The sequence below is a fragment of the Ochotona curzoniae genome, unplaced genomic scaffold (assembly GCF_017591425.1).
Source record: "Ochotona curzoniae isolate NIBS_2020 unplaced genomic scaffold, NIBS_Ocur_1.0 scaffold_4701, whole genome shotgun sequence".
NCBI classification, from domain to species: Eukaryota; Metazoa; Chordata; class Mammalia; order Lagomorpha; family Ochotonidae; genus Ochotona; species Ochotona curzoniae.
In genome coordinates, this window is record NW_024467122.1 from 76,356,166 (window position 1) to 76,374,759 (window position 18,594).

Genomic DNA, 18,594 nt, shown 5'->3' on the forward strand with positions numbered 1-18,594 from the left:
TGGCACTGATGCTTTTTAGCTGCTGTTGCCAGCGTTAAGTGTGGGATCCTGCCTGAAGACAGCCTTTCCAGGTTCTGAGTGGCATCCCTGTTGGTGGGCAGTGCAGCCTGCAGGAACCCAGCCTGTGGGGCACTGCTTCCTTCCCAGGTCTCTTCTGACACTGACAAAGCCTGTTCTCTGTCCTGCCTTCCAGAAATGGCTTCTGACATCCCCGGATCAGTGACGTTGCCTGTTGCCCCCATGGCGGCCACTGGACAGGTGAGGATGGCAGGGGCCATGCCTGCCCGCGGAGGAAAGCGGCGCTCCGGGTAAGCAGCCTCGGCGTGGGCTTGGCAAAGGTTGAGCCAGGGCCTGTGGTTTTTGGCCTGGGAGGCCTCTGGCTCCTCCTCCTCCTGTGGGATCAAAGCTCCAAACTCAGCAGTCTGCATCTGTTTAGATTTTTGTAAGCTCTCTGCATTTGCACATCAGGTTGCTCCTAAGTGTTTTGGAACTGCAGCGCTCAGCTGGGGGACTTGTGTTTGCTTGTCCTCCTGTGGGGCCTGTGCTCTGCAAGCCTGCTGGAGCGGCTGCAGCCCCAGTGGGCTGTGAGACTTCCCCTGCAGGAGCCTTCCTCACTTAGTTGGGCTGTACCTCTTTCATCCTGTAGATAGAGCAGGAATTATAAAACAAACAAACAAACAAACAAACATTTTACTTGGTACAATTTTTAAAAAGATTTAAAAAAATTTTTATAGGAAAGGTAGAAGGAAAGACAGGGAGAAAGATCTTCCATCCACTGGTTCACTCCCCAAGTGGCCCCAAAGGCCAAAACTGAGCTGATCCGAAGCCAGGAGCCAGGAGTTTCTTCTGGGTCTCCCACGTGGTTGCAGAGTCCCAATACCTTGGGCCATGCTCGACTGCTTTCCCAGGCCACAAGCATGGAGCCAGATGGGAAGTGGAGCAGCCAGGACATGAACTGGCAGTCATAGGGGGTGCCAGCACTTGCAGGTGGAGGACTAGCTTGCTGTGCCACTGTGCCAGCTCCAACACTCCTGAAGACCAGGCAGCTTGCAGCATAGGCCGTCCTGCCAGGAACGATCATCGATGCTGTTGGCGCTTCTGTCTCGGCTAGAGCAGGGCAAGCCAACGTTGCTGAGTAGAGGGAACCCAGGCCCGCATCAGCTTACACTGTGCAGCGTCTGCAGCTGTACACAGACTTAAAACCAAAAATGCACCCATCACATCCTTCAGGGAAAAGACATGCCTGGCGCTGTCAGTCCCTTTCCTCCACTGGCTCCATTTGCTTCCCAGCGAAACGATTGAGCGGCAGCTTTTCATGCAGCTGAAGCAATTTGGCAAGTTCTGGCAATGCCCACTGCCCAGTTACAGCAGAACACACTTCCCCAGCCCGAGGCCTGCAGCAGGGCTGGTCCAGACACAGCATTGCAGCTTGGAGTGGAGGGAGGGGTACGGGTGCGCATCAGGGTCTGGGATGGAGAGGGGCTGGGGTGATGCTCTGCCTTGCAACTGCATTTATTTCATTTATTTTTAAATAGTTTATTTATTTGAAAGGTAGATTTACAAAGAGAGAGGAGCAAGAGGAGAAAATCTTCCATCTTCTGGCTCACTCTCCTAATGGCTGCAATGGCCAAGGTTGGGCCAGACTAAGGCTAGGAGCCTGGAGCTTCTTCTGGATCTCCCACACGGATTGCAGAGAGCTGGGGGCTTGAGCCAGCTCCTGCTACCCTCCAGGGTGTCCAATAGCAGGAAGCTGGAATAGGAAGTGAAGCTGGGACTTGAACTGTACCACTCTGATACAAGGTGCGGGTGTCTGGAGTGGAGCCCTAGCTTCTGCTCTGAACGCTGGGGGCGTTTAGAAGGCAAAGAGGACCACTGCATGCATGTGTGTGTAGCTTTTCCGGGTGGGACTGAGGTTCTCCAGGTTGGTGAAAAGGTTACAAAGGCTGAGCGACAGCGGTGCGGGTGGAGATCCCCACAGTGCCACGCACACAGCTCACGTTCTTGCCGGCTGATGCTGGGAGCCCCTGGGAGCAGGGCTCGTACTGTGGGGTTTTGGAGTCCCTGCACCTGGGGCCTGCAGTGGGACTTCCTATACACTCAGATGCGCCACTTCATTAGGCCCTCAGCTCAGCCCAGCCGGGGCTGCTGGACGCAATCATTGAACGACTTTCACATCTCAATGCTCCTGCGTCCCTGGGTACAAAGAGGCCAGCACAGGGTGGGGAGGAGGGAGGCTGGGTCTGGGATGTTCCTGCCCGTGAAGGCCCCTCTCCTACTAGTAACCCTCGCCCCCTCCTTCCGGCCCAGCCTGAGCCTGGTACCACACCCTGCTTTGTGACTGCTCCTTAAGCTGGCGGCTCACGCTGGGGCTCCGTCCTGCTTCCCTCCGGTGAGGAGGCAGGTCTGTTGGCAGCTGAGTGAGCACAAACACCTTTTCAGCTCAACCTTTGAAGACTGCAGAGTCTGCTTGTTACAAGGACTTCTCGCAGCTGAACACACAGTGCTTGGCCATGACCTGGGGAGCTCTCTCTTTCATCGGCCAGATGCTTTGGTACATGAAGATGCAGAGCCTGGAGGATGTACTTGGACTTTGTAGCCAGAGAAAGCCAAGTGGCTTCCCGGGGTTGTTATTTCAAGGAGAAAACTTGCAGTGGCGACAGTAAACCCCAAGAGGGCAGCATTTGGCTGCTTCCCTGTGCTCAGGGGTTAGGGTTTGCGCTGGGCTGCAGATCTTGGGGGTGAGCCGACCTTGGGGTCTGGATTCCCTCTTGGGTTTGCCCCCATGTCATGCTTTTGGCACACCTGGGATGGCCCAGGGGGAGGGTAGAGGTGCTTGGCTCTTCATGATTTTCTCTTCTTGTTGAATCGTGCTTTGCTGGACTGAAGCACCAACTGTGTGCATCCAGAGAGCCACATCTTTCTAATACCCTCAGCTTGCTTGGGCTACGACTGAACGGACTCTTCCAGGAGCCTGGACCACTGCCTCATGCCCCTATGCCTCGGCTTAATCAGGGAGCAGACCTTGTTTAGTTAGAATCCCACATGGGTGCCGGTTCAATTCCCAGCTGCTCTGCTTTCCATCGGCTCCCCGTGCCTGGGAAAGCAGCAGACGATGGCCCAAATCCTTGGACCCCTGCGCCCACACAGGAGAGCTGGAAGAAGCTCCTGGCTTTGGACCAACCCAGCTCCACCGCTTGCAGCCATTTGTTGGGTGAATCAGCAGATGGAAGGTTACTTTTTCTCCACCCCCTCTGTGATTCTACCTTTCAAATAAATAATATTTTTAAAATGCCTATCTCTACTAAAGTCAGGGCCATTGACTTTAGGTTGGGGACTCTTTCCGTTTTTACACTGAAATCCTGGACCCAGGACCAGACAGGATCTTTCTCCCCTAAGCGCTCTAAATATCATGCAGGCTGAGGGGTGAGAGCTGACTTGTGAATAGCATCTTGTAGGAAGGAAGTACGATAATCTCATTCAAAACCACTGGAGCTAAAGGAATTTTTAAGGAAATCGAACATCAAACCCCTACTTGAGCACCTGTGAGGTGCTCGCGAGAGTCCACTTCGGAATTTTGAGAGTACCATGATTTATTATTTTGTTTCTAAGCACGTGAAAGCTGTGGACAGCAAACAAGCTGTGCTTCCAGAAGTGAACACTAGGTGTCAGCATGGCTCTGCATGTCTGCGGATTGGGGTGATCTGCTCCCGGGTGTAGGGTGTAAGGCTAGGTAACTGTGGGCTATGGGGTGAGAAATCTCCATATCTGGGAAAGCCATGCATTTGCCCTACACTTTGCCACGACGTGGAGGACGCTGTAACAGCTGCCTTCTGCCGGGTTATCCAGAACTCCGTCTCCCCGTCCAGTTCTCACCTGCTTCCTCCCCAACCCTCTGCTCTGGCAGAGGTGTGCCGGCTGTCATTACTGTCATCCTTGCCCTTGCCCGTGATCTCGGCAGCTTACTGCATCCTTTCGTCTGAGAACCGAGATCCCAGACAGGCAAGGGATGTGTTTTGTGTCTCTCCGGGGTAGAGAGTTCTGTGGTGCGCGCTGCAAATACAACAAAATGCAAACAAAGGATGTGGTTTTTAAAGAAGAAAACGCTCCATTGCCTCATCTGACCTCAGTCCCCAGTTCCTTTAAGTGACCCTCCAACCCCCAAGCCTGGGGAATCTGGCTTGCCTCCCACAAGGCCTCCTGTATGCCCCGCCCTTCGGCAGCCCTGCGGTCACCGTCAGGCACGGAGACCCCCTCGCCCCCATGGGACCCAGGCTGCTGCTCCCTGTGAGGCTGCAGCCGTGGGCTCTGACCCGTGGATGCAGAGTGCTTACCCTTCCCTGCCCTGTGCTGCTGACACGACAGATGTCTGCTGGGCATGCCGGTCTCATCCTGGCCTGGATCCCCTGGGGATTCTGCTTTGTGTCTGCACTCAGGGTCCCTGAGGACTGGGGTCTGAGACAGCCCAGCACAGTGCACCCCCGGAGAGCCAGGCCAGCCATGCGTCAGTCAGCTGCATCTCCCAAATCCTGCGTGCAGGTGTGGCGTAGTGCTCGACTCCCCTGCCCTCACACCCTCAGGGGTCCTATTCATGCACTTGGGGGCAGTACTGGGTGTCTTGAAGAGGAGGGTAGGGTGTCAGTTAAACCTGTCACCATGGACTCTTGGTTCTGTGTGTGTCTCGAGAGTGAGAACCTGAACAATCCCTTGGTCATCCCAACTGCAGCCAATGTGCATAGCTTAGACCCCAGGTGGCCCTCTGCCCGCCCGCCAGCAGCCCTTTGCTGGGCTCTGGGCTCCACGGGCCAGTGGCCGAGATGCCCTTTGCACTTGCTCTCCTGGACACTAGCTGGGTTCTCAGGCATCACAGCAGAGGGACCTTCTCGTCCCCTTGTCATCCCCATGTCCCTCTCTGCTTGAAGAACCTCTGGAGCTTTCTTTTTTAAAAAGTTGTATTTATTTATGTTTAAAGTCAGAGTTGCAGGGGGAAAAAGAGGGAGAGAGGTCTTTCATCTGCAGGTGCACTCTCCAGATGGCTAGAGCTGGGCCAGGCTGAAGCCAGGCGCTTTCTCCAGATCTCCCATATGGGTGCAGGGGCCTACGCACTTGGGCCAGGTTCTGTTGCTTTCCCAGACACTGCAGCAGGGAGCCACACTGGGAGTGGAACAACCGGGTCTTGAATCGGTGCTCATCCGGGATGCCAGCATCACGAGCAGTGGGCTTTATCTACCATGCCACAATGCCAGTCCTGAGATTTCTTTATCTGCTTGTACACCACAAAATAAAATCAAAAGGACATCTTCGTGTGGAGGGAGTGAAGGGGAGGGCAGCGGGCGTCCCAAAAGCTGGAGGAAAGCATCAGTGTTGTGAACAGTGTTGTCCTCTCCTGTGCAGGAAGAAGGAGCAGCCCACAGACAGGCTGCAGGTCGAGGGCTGGCGGGGGCAGGAGTCTGCGCACTGCCAACTGGGTCACTCCCTTGCCTGTTTGATGAGCATGTTGAGATATCGTTTTAAAACAGTGTTTATTTGAGAAGCAGAGTTATAGAGGTAAGAAGGAGAGACATAGAGATCTTCCATATGTTGGTTCACTCCCCAAGGGCTGCAACAGCCAGGACTGGGCCAGGCCGAAGCCAGGAGCCAGGAGCATCATACAGGTCGCTCACGTGGGCGCAGGGGCCCAAGCACTTTGGGCATCTTTGGCTGCTTTCCCAGGTGCATTGGCAGGGGTCTGCACTGGAAATGGAGCAGCCGGTACGTGAACTAGTGCCCATAAGGGATGTCGGCCTCAGAGGTGGCAGCCTAACTCGCTCTGCCACAGCACCGGCCCTGGGATCCTGTGTTGAGCCCAGGGTTACACCTGCACCTGGTTGAATGAAGCTCACAGTTCCTGTTCCCAGTTACAATGTGGTGCCCATAACCAGTGCACACCTGTGTTCTTGACTTTACAGAATGGACTTCGATGACGAAGATGGCGAAGGCCCCAGCAAATTTTCCAGGTAAGTTGATTCTATTCTCAAGTTAAACACTGGCTGTCAGCTTTAATGCAGTCCTTCTTTCTTTTTTTAAGATTTATTTATTTTTATTGCAAAGTCAGATATACAGAGAGGAGGAGAGACAGAGACAAAGATCTTCCATCCATTGATTCACTCCCCAAGCAGCCACAATAGCCAGAGCTGTGCTGATCCAAAGCCAGGAGCCCAGAGCCTCTTCTGGGTCTCCCACACGGGTGTAGGGTCCCAAGGCTTTGGGCCATCCTCAACTGCTTTCCCAGGCCACAAGCAGGGAGCTACATGAGAAGTGGGGCTGCTGGGATTAGATCCAGTGGCCATATGGGATTCCAGTGCGTGCAAGGTGAAGATTTAAACTACTAGGCTACTACACCAGGTATTATTTCTTCTTAAAACAGAGACTGAGAGTTCAAGCTTAGGAAAAGATAGGTCCTTTTTTTTTTTTCTGTCCATGAAGAAAATAAGGAAAAATATGAGAAATTGAGCTGGTACTGTTCTGAGTACAGGCCCTGAGAACTGTGTCACCCCCGGCCACGTGATGGCACCTGAGGCAGGGCTCAACAGGTCGTCTTGAGTATGGACCGCTAGGCCAAGAGGCGAGCTGAACACAAACGCTGGTACTGCAATGTCCAGGGCAGGCACGAGTGATAAAATGGGTCCAGCCTCGGACTCTGTGCTTCGTCTCGCTTTGTGTCAGGCGTGGCAGTCATTTGTTTTAGCCACTGGATGCAACTGCAGAAGTATTCCCGTCATTCTTTGCAGCATCCCCATCTATCTGCACTTGCCCACGCCTCCTGGTCATCCAAGCCTTGCTCACGCTCGGTGGCTCGTGAGCCCCAGACCTCGTCTTAGGTGGTGGTGGCTGTGCTGGTCGCATGGCTGGCAGGGCGTGGTGGCTCCGGAGTCCTGTGTGTTCTGCAGCATTGATTAGAAGGGTGTCCTCTCTGCTGGCCCATCCTGGGCTGCCCATCCACCTGGCAGTCTGGGCTGTGTTTCCTGCTAATGGTCGTTGTCTCGCTTTCCCGTGAGTCTGGCCAACGCCTTGGTGTCATTACTTTCCAGGGGTCTCCACATCTGTAGAGAACTTCCCATCTTCTCAGCAGCTGCCCTGTTGGGGACCCTGCCCTTCCTTTCTCTGGCTGCAGTGTGGGGTGGATCAGCAGGGAGGAGAGCCCCTCTACCTTGCGATCTCCAGGGACCTTGGAGTTGATCATCAACCCCGCCAGCCTGAGCTGTGCCTCCCCCCATCCCATGCAGATGAAGCCCCGGCCTGGGTGCCCACCCATTTTCCTAGGATGCATTGTAGGAGCAAGGGGGACCCTTTGTGCCTGAGCCTCAGCCTGGAGGGTGCCACCTACTCATGCTGATGTTCTCCTGCCTTCCAGGGGCTCCTTTATAAGAAGTGGGGGCTTTGAGTCCACTGTGTCCTGTCACACTCTGTGACCCCGCAGGAAATGGGGATCCCTGGGCTCTTGGGGTGTCAGGAGGGCAGATATGAGGACTGACAGCTGTTTGATGCCGAAGGTCAATGTCATTGGTGAAAGAATAGAATGGGGAGACAAAGGGCCTCTTGTCTCGGCAGCTGCTGGAGATACAGAAACCCTAGATGGTGTAACCGTCTGCTAAGCCTGCCAGTGGCAGACACGGGAGGGACTCAGACCTGGGCTCCTTCCTTCCCCAGCACCGTACAAAGAAGAGAGGAAAAACTGGCACATGCCCACATATGCAGCTGCCTTCAGGAGCCCTGAGGCCACACTGCCGTGGCACAGCTGGATGGGTGATGGTCTGAGGGTCCATCCCTACGATGCTCCTGCCTCCAGGTTGCCTATAGCTGCGACTGCTGTCTAAAGCAGCATGTCCATGATCTCTGGCTGCAGGTGCTGTGGCCCCTGGGGCTGTGTCTCTCTTTGCTGCCTATAAGGGAAGCCTAGCAGAAATGGGTGTTGAGGTGTGAGCCGGCACCTGCCTGGGCATGGCCATTGGCTGGGCATCTGTGCCAGTGTTTGTGTCCCTTGCTAGATACCGAGTCAGCTGAGCCAGCATTTCTCAGGCCCCAGCCGTCTCTCCCATGCATGGCACCTGCTGCTCAGGGGCGGTGACATGCCACATTCAGGGTTCCCTTCTCCCACACGAAGTCACAGGGAACTGCAAGGGGCAGACCTGGATTGCAGCCAGGCTGAGAGTTGACTGGCAGATGAGGAATCGGGACAAGTCTGGAAGCCGTTTAGATGTGGATGAAAATGGAGGAGGCGTGTAGGGCTCGGGGAAGCCTTAGAGGAGAAGGAAAGAAATCTGAAAGATTCCGGAGGGAGTTTGGGGTGGGTTGGGCCCAGGAAGTCTGAGCAACATGTGACAGAAAGGAGCTGCAGCTGGCACTGAGTGGGCAGCTCGAGCGGCCACCTTGTCAGTTCCGTTGGCCATGCCGTTGGCAGGCTGAGCTGCCCATTGGGCGGGCTCAGGGTTCAGGGGTGTGAGAACTCTTGGCCCGGTGTGACTTCGTGGGCCTCACCTGAGAGGTGGTGCCTTCCATCTACCTGTGGGACTGTCCACCAGGTATACCTAGGTGGTTAGGGACTGGGGTGGAGGTTTGGGGTTGCCTGCTTTTGACCTCAGAGTCTTGGGTGGTGCAGGCCCTGAAGCAGGGTTGAGGGGGTTCAGGTTTGCCGGGAGGGTGGATGAAGGGGCAAAGGGCAGCAAAGGAAGGTCTGAGAGCTGCCCATGTGGGAGACACAGGAAGAGGAGGGAGGCTGCAGGTGCAGCAGGAAGTCCGTGAGAAAAAGTTGTCTCCTGGTGGGAAGCCGTGGCCCTGGAGAAGCTGGCTGAGCTGCAGCAGTGAGAGCAGTGAGAGCAAGACTTGGCGACAGAAGAGAGGCTGAACCTGGGGAGCATGATGCTGGGTGTGAGGGGCTCAGAGTCTGAGAAATAGCCAATGGTGGCTGGGATGAGGGCCTTCAGACAGCGTCCGAGGCTGTGGAGGGACATACAGGAGTGAGCAGTGAGGCCTGGGAGCCTGGGGCATGACCTCAGCCCTGCCTCTCAGAATTCCAGTCCCCAGCTCCCTCGTGCCAGCAGCTGAGGCCGGTGAACTTCCCCTTCTTTGGATCAGTCTGACCAACTTAGGGAAGATTCCTGTATGTGCGGAATTCAAACTCGGTATTTGTACCATAACAAACTTCTCTTTTTCGAAAAGTATTTATTTTACTTATTTGAAAAGCAGAGTTACAGAGAAAGAGGGAGAGAGACAGAGAATCTTCTTTCTGTTGGTTGGCTTTCCAAATGGCCACAGCAACTAGGTCTGGCCCAGGCCAAAGCCAGGAGCCTTTTCCATGTGGGTCTCCCATGTGGGTACAGTGGCCTGAGCACTTGGGACATCTTTCTCTCTCTTTTCGGTTGCATAAGCAGGGAGGCGGACAGGAATCAGCGTAACTGGGACTCGAACATGCACTCCAGTATGGGATTGGAAATGACAGCTTAGCCCACAGCACCATGGTGCAGGCCCTATCACCCTGACTTCTGTTGGGTTCAACCCTGCCCTTGCCCCTATGGCACTGCCGTGCCCATTGTTGTGGACTCAGCATGCGGTCTCCAAGGAACTTGGCACAAAACTCCCTGCCGGTGGACTCGCTGTGACCCCCCTCGCCTGGAGCCTGGGGACGTTGGATCTCCCCGTTGTGTTGGCTCATGGATCCTGCCTTACGCATCGGCTGATCTGCGGGTGAACTCCACTGTGAGTGAGTTAGTGGCGCTTACGGCCCTCTGAGCTTCCCTATGCTATCAATCCTTTTGGTCCTTCCCTTTGTTCCTTAGGGTATTGAAGCTGGCAGGCATTTCCGCCCTCGTGGCTTTGCAGATTGCAATAGATGTTGTTTTCATCTTTCTGCCGGAGCGTCCCACCCTGTTTTGTTTATAGGTATGATAATCAAATCCACTGGATGGGGAAAAATATGCAGGCTGGTATGTTCTGTGGATATCTTTCTTGGCATCAAAGGGATTGTTGGTTCCCAGAATTCTTGGTCTGTCATCCCAGCTTAGAGACCTGCTTATTTCATTTTTGGGTTAAAAAAAAACACACACACAAAACCAAAAAAACCCCACAAACACTCAAAGTCCTTGTTAGGAATCTGCTTAATCCGGGAGGCAGAGGGTCAGAGAGGGTTCCCATCCACGGATATACTCCCCGATAAATGACTACAGCAGGTGGTGCCTGGCTGGGCCCCAGCCCAGAGCTGGAAGCTGCATCCAGGTCTCCCCTGTAGCTGGCAGGGACCTGCTGCCCAAAGCCATCTTTACCTGCTGCCTGCAAAGGCTGCCCATGAACAGGGAGCCACAGTTTGGAGCAGCACTGGGACTCAGAGCCGGGCATTGCTAAGAGGCGAGGGCATCCTAAGTGGGGTTTTCACTGCTGGCCTGCACACCAGCCCCTCACATCTCTTCACCACAGAAGGGACAGCCAGGTAGCAGTGAGGATTAGCCTGTCTGCTCTGATCCTAGCAAGCCAGCTTGTGTGTGTGTGGTGCGAGACACAGCGTATGGGGCCACGCAAGCTCTCACTGAACACAGGCGTGAGCTGGGCATTTATGCACAGCCGGGCTAGGTGCTGCCGCAGACCACGGCTTCAGTGCCGGCTCCCAACTCCCAACCAAGCTTCCTCCCATCTCCACCTCCTCATTGCAGCAGAAGGTGTTAAAGATAAGCTGGGGACACCTCGGCCCAGGGCAGCCTGCAAACAACCAGAGTCCCTGCTGTTTCAGGGGCTCAGGGTTGGACCACACTGGGACAGGATTTTTTTAGGGGGTTGCTCCAACATCAGGTCTACATGGTTCACTCGTCTCTTGCCCTGAGCCAGGTCTCTGGCCGGCAGTTTGACATTCCTCTTTGCCGTGTTCACTGACCCTGTCTCCTGCTTTTCTGCTGAACAGGTTGAACCTTAATCCCAGATGGTGTATCTGGCTACAATAGGGTTTGGGAAGGAAATTGTTTCTAGAATCCTGGGTGGTCCCAGGTGGTGTCCGGGAGCTGCCCAGCGTTTTCCTTCTCCCATAAAGCCCCCTCAGTTGTAGTTCAGTGTCTGGATCCTGCTGGGCTCTGCAGGGGAGCAGGTGGTGAGAGATGCAGCAGCAGGTCCTGGGACAGACCCGGCTCAGCTTCCAGCAAGTCCGCGCACTTGAGCTGATGATGGCTGCTCTGCTGTAGAGAGAGGAGCTCTTTGCCGCGGGCAGCCCTGAGGATTCTGTGCAGTTGAGGTGTGAGATGCTCCAATTCCTCTGTGTGTGTGTGTGTGTGTGTGTGTGTGTGTGTGTGTGTGTGTTTTCCCCTGGGAGTACTGGGCCTGAGCCGGCCCTTGGAGGATCCAGGATTTCTTAGATTCTGCTCTGTGTTTGTGTGAGCCTGAGATGCACTTGGACACGTGGGTTTCTGGGAAGCCCCCCTCCATCCAGCCTGGCTAAAACAGAAGGCCAGCTTCCAGGTGCCAGCACACATCTGGGGAGATGAGTGTGTGCTGTGCCCTGCCCACAGCCTGTCCCCAAGCCTGATGGCTCTGAGTGTGGCAGCTGCTCGGTGACATGTATCCAGGCACCCAGGAAAAAGCACCTGGCCCATTTCCAACAAGTTTGTTGCTGTGACCACTGCAATCCAGGGAACCATGTGATTCCCCGTGGGGGGTGGGGGTGTAGAGGCTGAATGAGGCAGGCCCTGGGGCTTTGGTGGCACAGCTGCCTTGCACGCGGTCCCTGTGTGTCCTATATTGCTATGGAGCTGGCAGTGAGCTGTGACTTGAAGGCTGACCTCTCATATTGGCACCCTGGCAGAGTGGAGTCTGCAGCTGGACCCGGCCAGGCCTCTGTTAGACTATGTCAATCTCTTTGATGATTTTAGGGGTTCGCAGCCTTGACGTGGGTAAACAAGAGTAAAGCAAGGCATCAGGGTTCTTGCATGGCTTCTCTCAGGTAGCTCTGCCTGGGATTTCATAGCTGCTTAGGGTCCTGGTTCCGGGATGGATCCCTGGAGCTTTTTCTTAGAGCAGTGTCCCTTCACACACACTCCTGGCAGCCTCTCCTTACCCTTAAGGCTGTAAGGGAACAGCAAGGAAGGTGCCTGCACCTGCTGTTACACCTGCTCACCGTCTATGATGGCTGGTGGCCCCTGGGCTCTGTCTTATGCAACATTAGCTCCAGCATCCCACATGGTGCAGTGATGGGGGACTGCCCCCCAGTCTAGGGGCTGCTGTGTTCAGTCAATATGTGCCAGGTCTGCGCTTCCCTCCCTGTGCGAGATGGGAGCCACTTTTAGGATGTTCTTCATTGAGGGTTTGTGCTGTCGTCTGTGTGCTTTGCCTCCAAAGGGAGGGTCCCTTTGGAGCAGGCCTGGGGAGAACCCCAGTTCTTTCTCTAGTGACCCCAACCCTGGGCTCTCCACCACTGTTTCCCAGGGTCCCCTGTCCCCAGGAGGTGTTCCTCTGCCGCCCGCAGAGTCCCTCGACTGGCTGCCATCTATGCAGGAGCTGATTGCTTAACAAAAGCCTCTCAGGGGTGACAAGCATGGGTCAGTGGGTGGGGTAGCTCTGGCTTCCCAGAGCAGACCCCATAGAATCCCCTTAGTGTAAGGAGGCGGCAGCCTTAACCTGTCAGATGTGGTCCTGGAGATAGCCCCTCTGTATGTACAGTGGCGTGTCACCTTCTCCCAAAGGCTGCACTGTGAACCTGGAGAAACACATGTAGGCACTCACTCCAAAAACTGCAGGCAAATAGAGGAATGTTTGAAAGTCATGTCTTGGTTGCTCTCAATACACGTTTCTGTGAAGTCCTCTCGAATCGGTGACACTTATCCATCAAAGCTGGTTGCTAGGTAACTGGCCGATCTCAAGTCCTCTAAGTCTCACTGCTAACTCATCACTTTTGTAAATCACCGGATGATCTGAGCACTTGGTGGGTTTGTCAGTGAATGGAATCTGATTTTAGAGATGTATTTATGTGAGGAGTAGAGTGACAGCAATTAATCTATCTATCTATCTATCTATCTATCTATCTATCTATCTATCTATCTATCTAGAGAGAAAGATCTTCCAAGCTCCCCCAACAGCTACGATGGCTAGGGTGGTTATAGGCTGAAAAACCAGGAACCCTGCACTCCAGTCGGGTCTCCCCTGTGGGTGGCATGGGTCCAGGGAATTGGACCATTTTTTTGCTGCTTTCCCTGGCTCATTAGCTAGGAGCTGGTTGCGGAGTGGAGCAGTCAGGACTCAAACCGGTTGCTCTGATGTAGGATGCTGGCATCACAGGTGGTGGCTTTAACTGCTGCACTATCAGTTTTTAAACAGGTGCTCTAAGGCTGTCTGCTTAGGCACCTCATCTCACAAATCGATTTATCACACATTGCGATCAAGTCACTTTAGCTCTGTGTTGAGGACCCTAACAACGACTTTACACCCTGAAATGTTTGCCAAGCAAGATTACCTATGCGGTCCGAGCTCTTTTGGAAAACAGCATCGGAAGCGGGGCTGCCTGTGCTCCCATATCAGAGCCGCTGCCGCTCGGTGTCTGAGGAGTGCTTTGCAGGTAGCTTCGGGGTTGGTGTGCAGTGAGGGGCGTGTAAAGTAAGGGCTGGGCTTGACTTTTGAGAACTGTCTGTATTTTGAGAATCACAAAGACAGACCTGCAGGGGCGTGTGACTGGAGGATGGGGAAGGGAAGTGACAAGGTGGATGCAGGACAGTGGGAGGAAAGCCCAGGCAGCCTGCCTGGCATTCTTGTGAGAAAGAGAGAGAGAGAGAAAGCAGGCGTTGAGTGGCCAGTGGCGCCTGACAGGGAAGAGCTTGAGGGGTCTGGCTTCAGGACCGGAATGCAGACTCCAGGGGCGGTGGGAGGGGGCGGGAGGGGGTGGAGTCTGCCTTGGGAGGTTACTTGGAGAGGGGGAGATGCACCCAGGCCCCAGGTCTCGGGGCAGGCACGTGCAGCCCAGCATGATGGCAGCCCGGCGTGATGGATGCAGCGTCCTAAGCCTGCATTCTTGTCTGACATCTCACAGCTCAGGCAGCATTCCCTGCATGCCGCCCCGCCCAGTTGCGGGCTGCTCTGGGCCAGACCCCTCAGGGAGTTCATCAGGCCTCTGTAGGTATGTGGAGTGGCCTGGGCCCACAGTGAGGAAGGAGGGCACAGGCAGCGGGGCATTCTGGGGAGGACCTCACCGAGAACTTCAATGAGTTCACGGAAAATGCATATATATTTTTCAAAAATTTATTTTTATTGGAAAATCAGATTTACAGAGAGGAAGATCTTCTGTCTGCTGATTCATTCTCCAAGTGGCCACACAGGCCGTAGTTGAGCCAGTCTGAAGCCAGGAGCCATGAGCTTCTTCTGGGTATCCCACGTGGATACAGGGTCCCAAGGTTTTGGGCCATCCTCGACTGCTTTCCCAGGCCACAAACAGGGAGCTGGATGGACTTTAGACACTAGGTTACTGCACCAGGTCCATAAATATATTTTTAAAAGATGAGACGTGGGCTCAGAACATTTTTTGCACCCCAGATAAATGTTTTTCATCCCATTTTTTTCTAATGTCCATCCTGCTTTGCCATTGTGGAGAGGCACAGAAGCAGTCCCTAGGGATCCAGCATGCACAAGACTCTTGTGGCTTTCCTGGTGCCACTGCTCCGCCATCCTCTTCTCTCTGCCTCTTCCATGCCCAGCAACAGCTCTGCCCCGCTGCTGCACAGTCACCTCCTCCCCTCCTTGAAAGTGTCTTAGTCGCTGGTGCTCATCTGTCTGCTTCTATCATCTTTTGCCACTCAGCTCGAAACAGCTGTTCTTGGGGACAAGGAATCCCCCCAGCCTGCTCAGAACTCCCCAAGCCCAAGGCCGGGGCCCACCCAGGGTTCCCATCCTGCCCTTCCTATTTCTCACACTCCTATCTCCAGACCCCAGATCTGCACCCTCCTAGGCTTGTCTGCTTACCATCCCCAACACCTTCCTCCCAACCTGTCACCCTATACCCAAGCCTCACCCTAGAACATACCTTTTGTCTCCAAGTTACCTTGTTCCTTCCTCCCAGCCTCTCCAATACCCAGGAACTGGCACCCGCTCTGCCCCCAGGTGGGCAGAGTGCAGTCCATCACATCCCATGTATACAGTGCATGTTTTCCCTTTCTTATGAAACCCCTGCAGCTTGGAGACTGGCACCTGCCCCTGTCTTCCTTGCTTTGTGCACCAGAAGTGAGCCGTGCATGGCTCAGGCTGCTCCACACACACCTTCTCCTGTAGGTATTGGTCTGTATAACTTTCCAGAGTCCCCCATCATTGCAGAATGAGGTCGGCTTGCTGCCCACTGTTTCCCATCTTGTTCTGAGATGCTGGTCTTGGGAGGAGGGAACAGTTTTAGTACTGGCTGGTGGAGGGGCAGAGGAAGTGCCTTGAATCTGCTTTCTGGACAGGGACATTGGAGGGAGGCTTCATTAGGGAGGAGGGAGCTGGTATGCAGAAATACTGATAGGGGCTGGTTCTGCTCAGAGTTGGACTTGACGCAAGTGGGGTCAGCCCGGAGTTTCCTGGTTCAAGAACTTCCCTGGGAAAGCAAGATCATCCTGTTATCTGGAAACCACGTGATTGCATGGTGCTGTCAGGGGCGCATGTCCAGTCCTGTCCAAGTTGATTGTCGTGGTTGGACAGCGTGTGGAAAGCATCGTGTCTCAGTCTGCTTGGAGACTTTGGTGCATGTCTGGCCTTAGCCCTGTGGGGTCTGTGTCCCCCTACACACAGACATGCGAATTGCAGCAGAGGGGCTCCTTTGCCCCCCAGTGCAGACTCCAAGCCCTCAGTTAGTGCACACTTGCCCACTTGCCCCCAGTTAACTTGGGGTCAACTGTGTGCCATTTCCTGTCCTCTGTCCTTTCCTCCTCCCAACCCTGGGCAAGTAACCACTGGTCTGATCCTTCTCTTCTCGCCCCTTCCCAACTGTGTGCCTTCTGGGAAGAGAGAACCACAGTGAGATCGAGCGGCGCCGGAGGAACAAGATGACACAGTACATCACGGAGCTGTCAGACATGGTCCCCACCTGCAGCGCGCTGGCCCGGAAGCCAGACAAGCTCACCATCCTCCGCATGGCCGTGTCACACATGAAGTCCATGAGGGGCACTGGGAACAAGTCCACAGATGGTGCCTACAAACCTTCCTTCCTCACTGAGCAGGTATGCAACCCTCTTCTTTTCCCCTCATCTCTGTCAGGGTGCCCTGGAAAGGAATGACCCTCACAGGGAGACACAGCTGCAGGTGGAGGGAAGCATATATCCCAGAATCTTTGCTGCACTGTCTGCCAGGAGGAGGGCATGTGTCCAAGTTTCTATATTCCATGTGTACCTTAAAAAGGCATTGCTCAGAGGACATGCCCCAAGCCTGTCTCCAGGCTGGCTGCCACTGGAGGAAGTGGGGAACAAGGGCAGTTCTGTGGGGTGGGATTGTGGGACCAACCTCCATAAAGTTGGGACTGACAGAGCATCACCAGGGGTCATTTGGTAGGCGTGTACCACTTGCCTGGCCCCAGTCCTGTGTTTGTGCCTGGTTTCGTCTACTCCATATTTGAGCCCAATGAAGAAGCCACAGCTACTCTCTCCCGCTGCTTAGACAAAAGTTTTGAACCTAGCTGAGTCAGCTGCTTAAGGAAGGTCTGGGTGTGGGCCCTACAAAGACAGATGGATAGAATCCTGAAGCTGGGCTCTTTTGAGGCCATTTAGTAGCCTGGGAAAAGGAACTCATGAAACAATGGGAGATCTCCCAGGAGCCGACAAGCCTGGGCAGGGAGCCCTGGACCCTCTGCAAGTGGGGCACAGGCTGATCAGCAAACCCCGCAGCTTCTGTCTGCTCATCCTGTGTGCGGAATGCCAAATTTTACGCCTGTTCCCTATTCTTAGAATTTGGCAGGATCCATGAGATGAAGCACTTTGGCTTGGCAGAGGGGCGGGGAGGGGATAAAATTATATGGTTGTCAGGGGATGCAGTTAGCAAGGACCAAAGTATGCAGAGTGTAGAATCCTAAAGGGAAGGGTTTTTTTTTTTTTTTTTTTTTTTTTTTTTTTTTTATAAAACCAGGGTTTGTGGTTAGCATGAGACAGAGAGGAAGGGGCCTGATGTTCCTCTCCTCCTGGTAGTGTCAGATGGAGATCTTAGGCAAGAGACAGCATCAGCAGGCCAGGGAGAAGCTACTGCAGGAGTACAGTAGAGGGAACAGAAGGGTTTGCTAACGGGGACCATGTGCCTGGAGCCTCAGGGGAAGCAGCAGAGTAGGCGTGGGAGGAGATGAGTAGGCGTTTGTTCTACTGGAACCTAGTCTATTTCTGCCATGGGAGTTGGGCTTAGAAAGAAAACGAGGGAGGAGAAAGTGGTTTGTCACTGTCTATTCTATGGCAGATGGCTTAGCAGGGCTTTATTTCATCCCTTCAAAAACCCAAGGATGGATCACGTGGTCCCTCACTTGGCAGGTGCACAGGTACGGCAGTGAGGCGAGCACATAGAGAAAGGAGCTCAAGCTTCAAGCTCCATGTCCGCCGTGGCAGGAGTGACAGCAGCGATGGCTTATGGCTCCAGTGGCTGTGGTACATGGCAAGGGCGACTGGGAGTCAAAAGTTATTTTATTAGTTTAAAAGACAGAGACACAAAGAGAAGAAGAGAATCTGTCTTGATTCTCTCCCCCAGATGCCTGAGGCGGGGCTGGGTTGGGCTGAAGTCAGGAGCTGGGAACTTTATCCTGTCTCCCACACGGATGGCAAGAACTCAGCTACTTCAGCAGTCACTCCTGCCTCCCGGGGTGTGCATTAGCGTGAAGCTGGGCTTGGGAGTGGAGTAGCTGAGACTTGAGCCCACCAACGGACAGTGGGCCTGTGAACTGCAGGAATAAATTCCACCCTTTGAGTGACTAAGGGTTAGGAAAGGAGAGAAGAGCAGAGAGATGCCTTGCAGGTGTCTGAATCATTCCAAGCTTCCCCTCTCGGCTTCTTGGGTGAAGGTCATGGTTGTGCTGGTGGAGAATACCTACTGCGTGCTTGCAGAGAGCACCCAGGCCCTTACTGAGTCCACAGGAGCTCACTTAACCTGGGAAGAGCTCCCTGGAGAAAGCTGACGTGGATCCGGGCAGGGGAGCCAAGGACATTGAGTTCCATGCTCACAGTTGCGCATCTGAGGGAACTGGCCATAGGTGACAGTCCCCCTTTCCTCTGCAATGCAGACTCTTGGGGCCCACGCTGTGGCACAGCAGGTAAAACCAGAATCTCATCTGGGTGCCGGTTGGAGCCCTGGGTGCTCCACTTCCAATCCAGCTCTTTGTGCTAATGCGTGCGGGAAAACAGCAGAAGGTGGCCCGTGTGCTTGGGCCCTGCCACCCACGTGGGAGGCCAGAAGGAAGCTCCTGACGACTTCAGCTTGGTCTAGCCTGAACTACTGCAGCCATCAGGGAGAGTGAGCCAGTGGATGGACGATCTCTTTTTCTCTCTTTCCCTGTAACTCTGGCTTTTAAGTGAACAAACAAATACATCTTAAACAGAGAGATTCAGGCTTTAGCCCCTATGGAACCAAGGAAGGGCCTGGATTCTGAAGGAATAAGTGATG

At 54.3% G+C, this 18,594-nt stretch overlaps 1 protein-coding gene across 2 annotated transcripts in view; it reads left to right on the plus strand.

Annotated features, from left to right (window-relative positions):
• The window catches only part of ARNT2 (aryl hydrocarbon receptor nuclear translocator 2), a 120,304-nt gene that overhangs the window by 8,635 nt on the left and 93,075 nt on the right, over window positions 1-18,594 (plus strand). For both annotated transcript variants that reach the window (XM_040968935.1, XM_040968936.1), the window contains exons 2-4: window positions 170-308; window positions 5,946-5,993; window positions 15,971-16,184. In XM_040968935.1, the coding sequence (XP_040824869.1) occupies window positions 170-308; window positions 5,946-5,993; window positions 15,971-16,184 (401 nt within the window). The remainder of the gene's footprint in view (window positions 1-169; window positions 309-5,945; window positions 5,994-15,970; window positions 16,185-18,594) is intronic.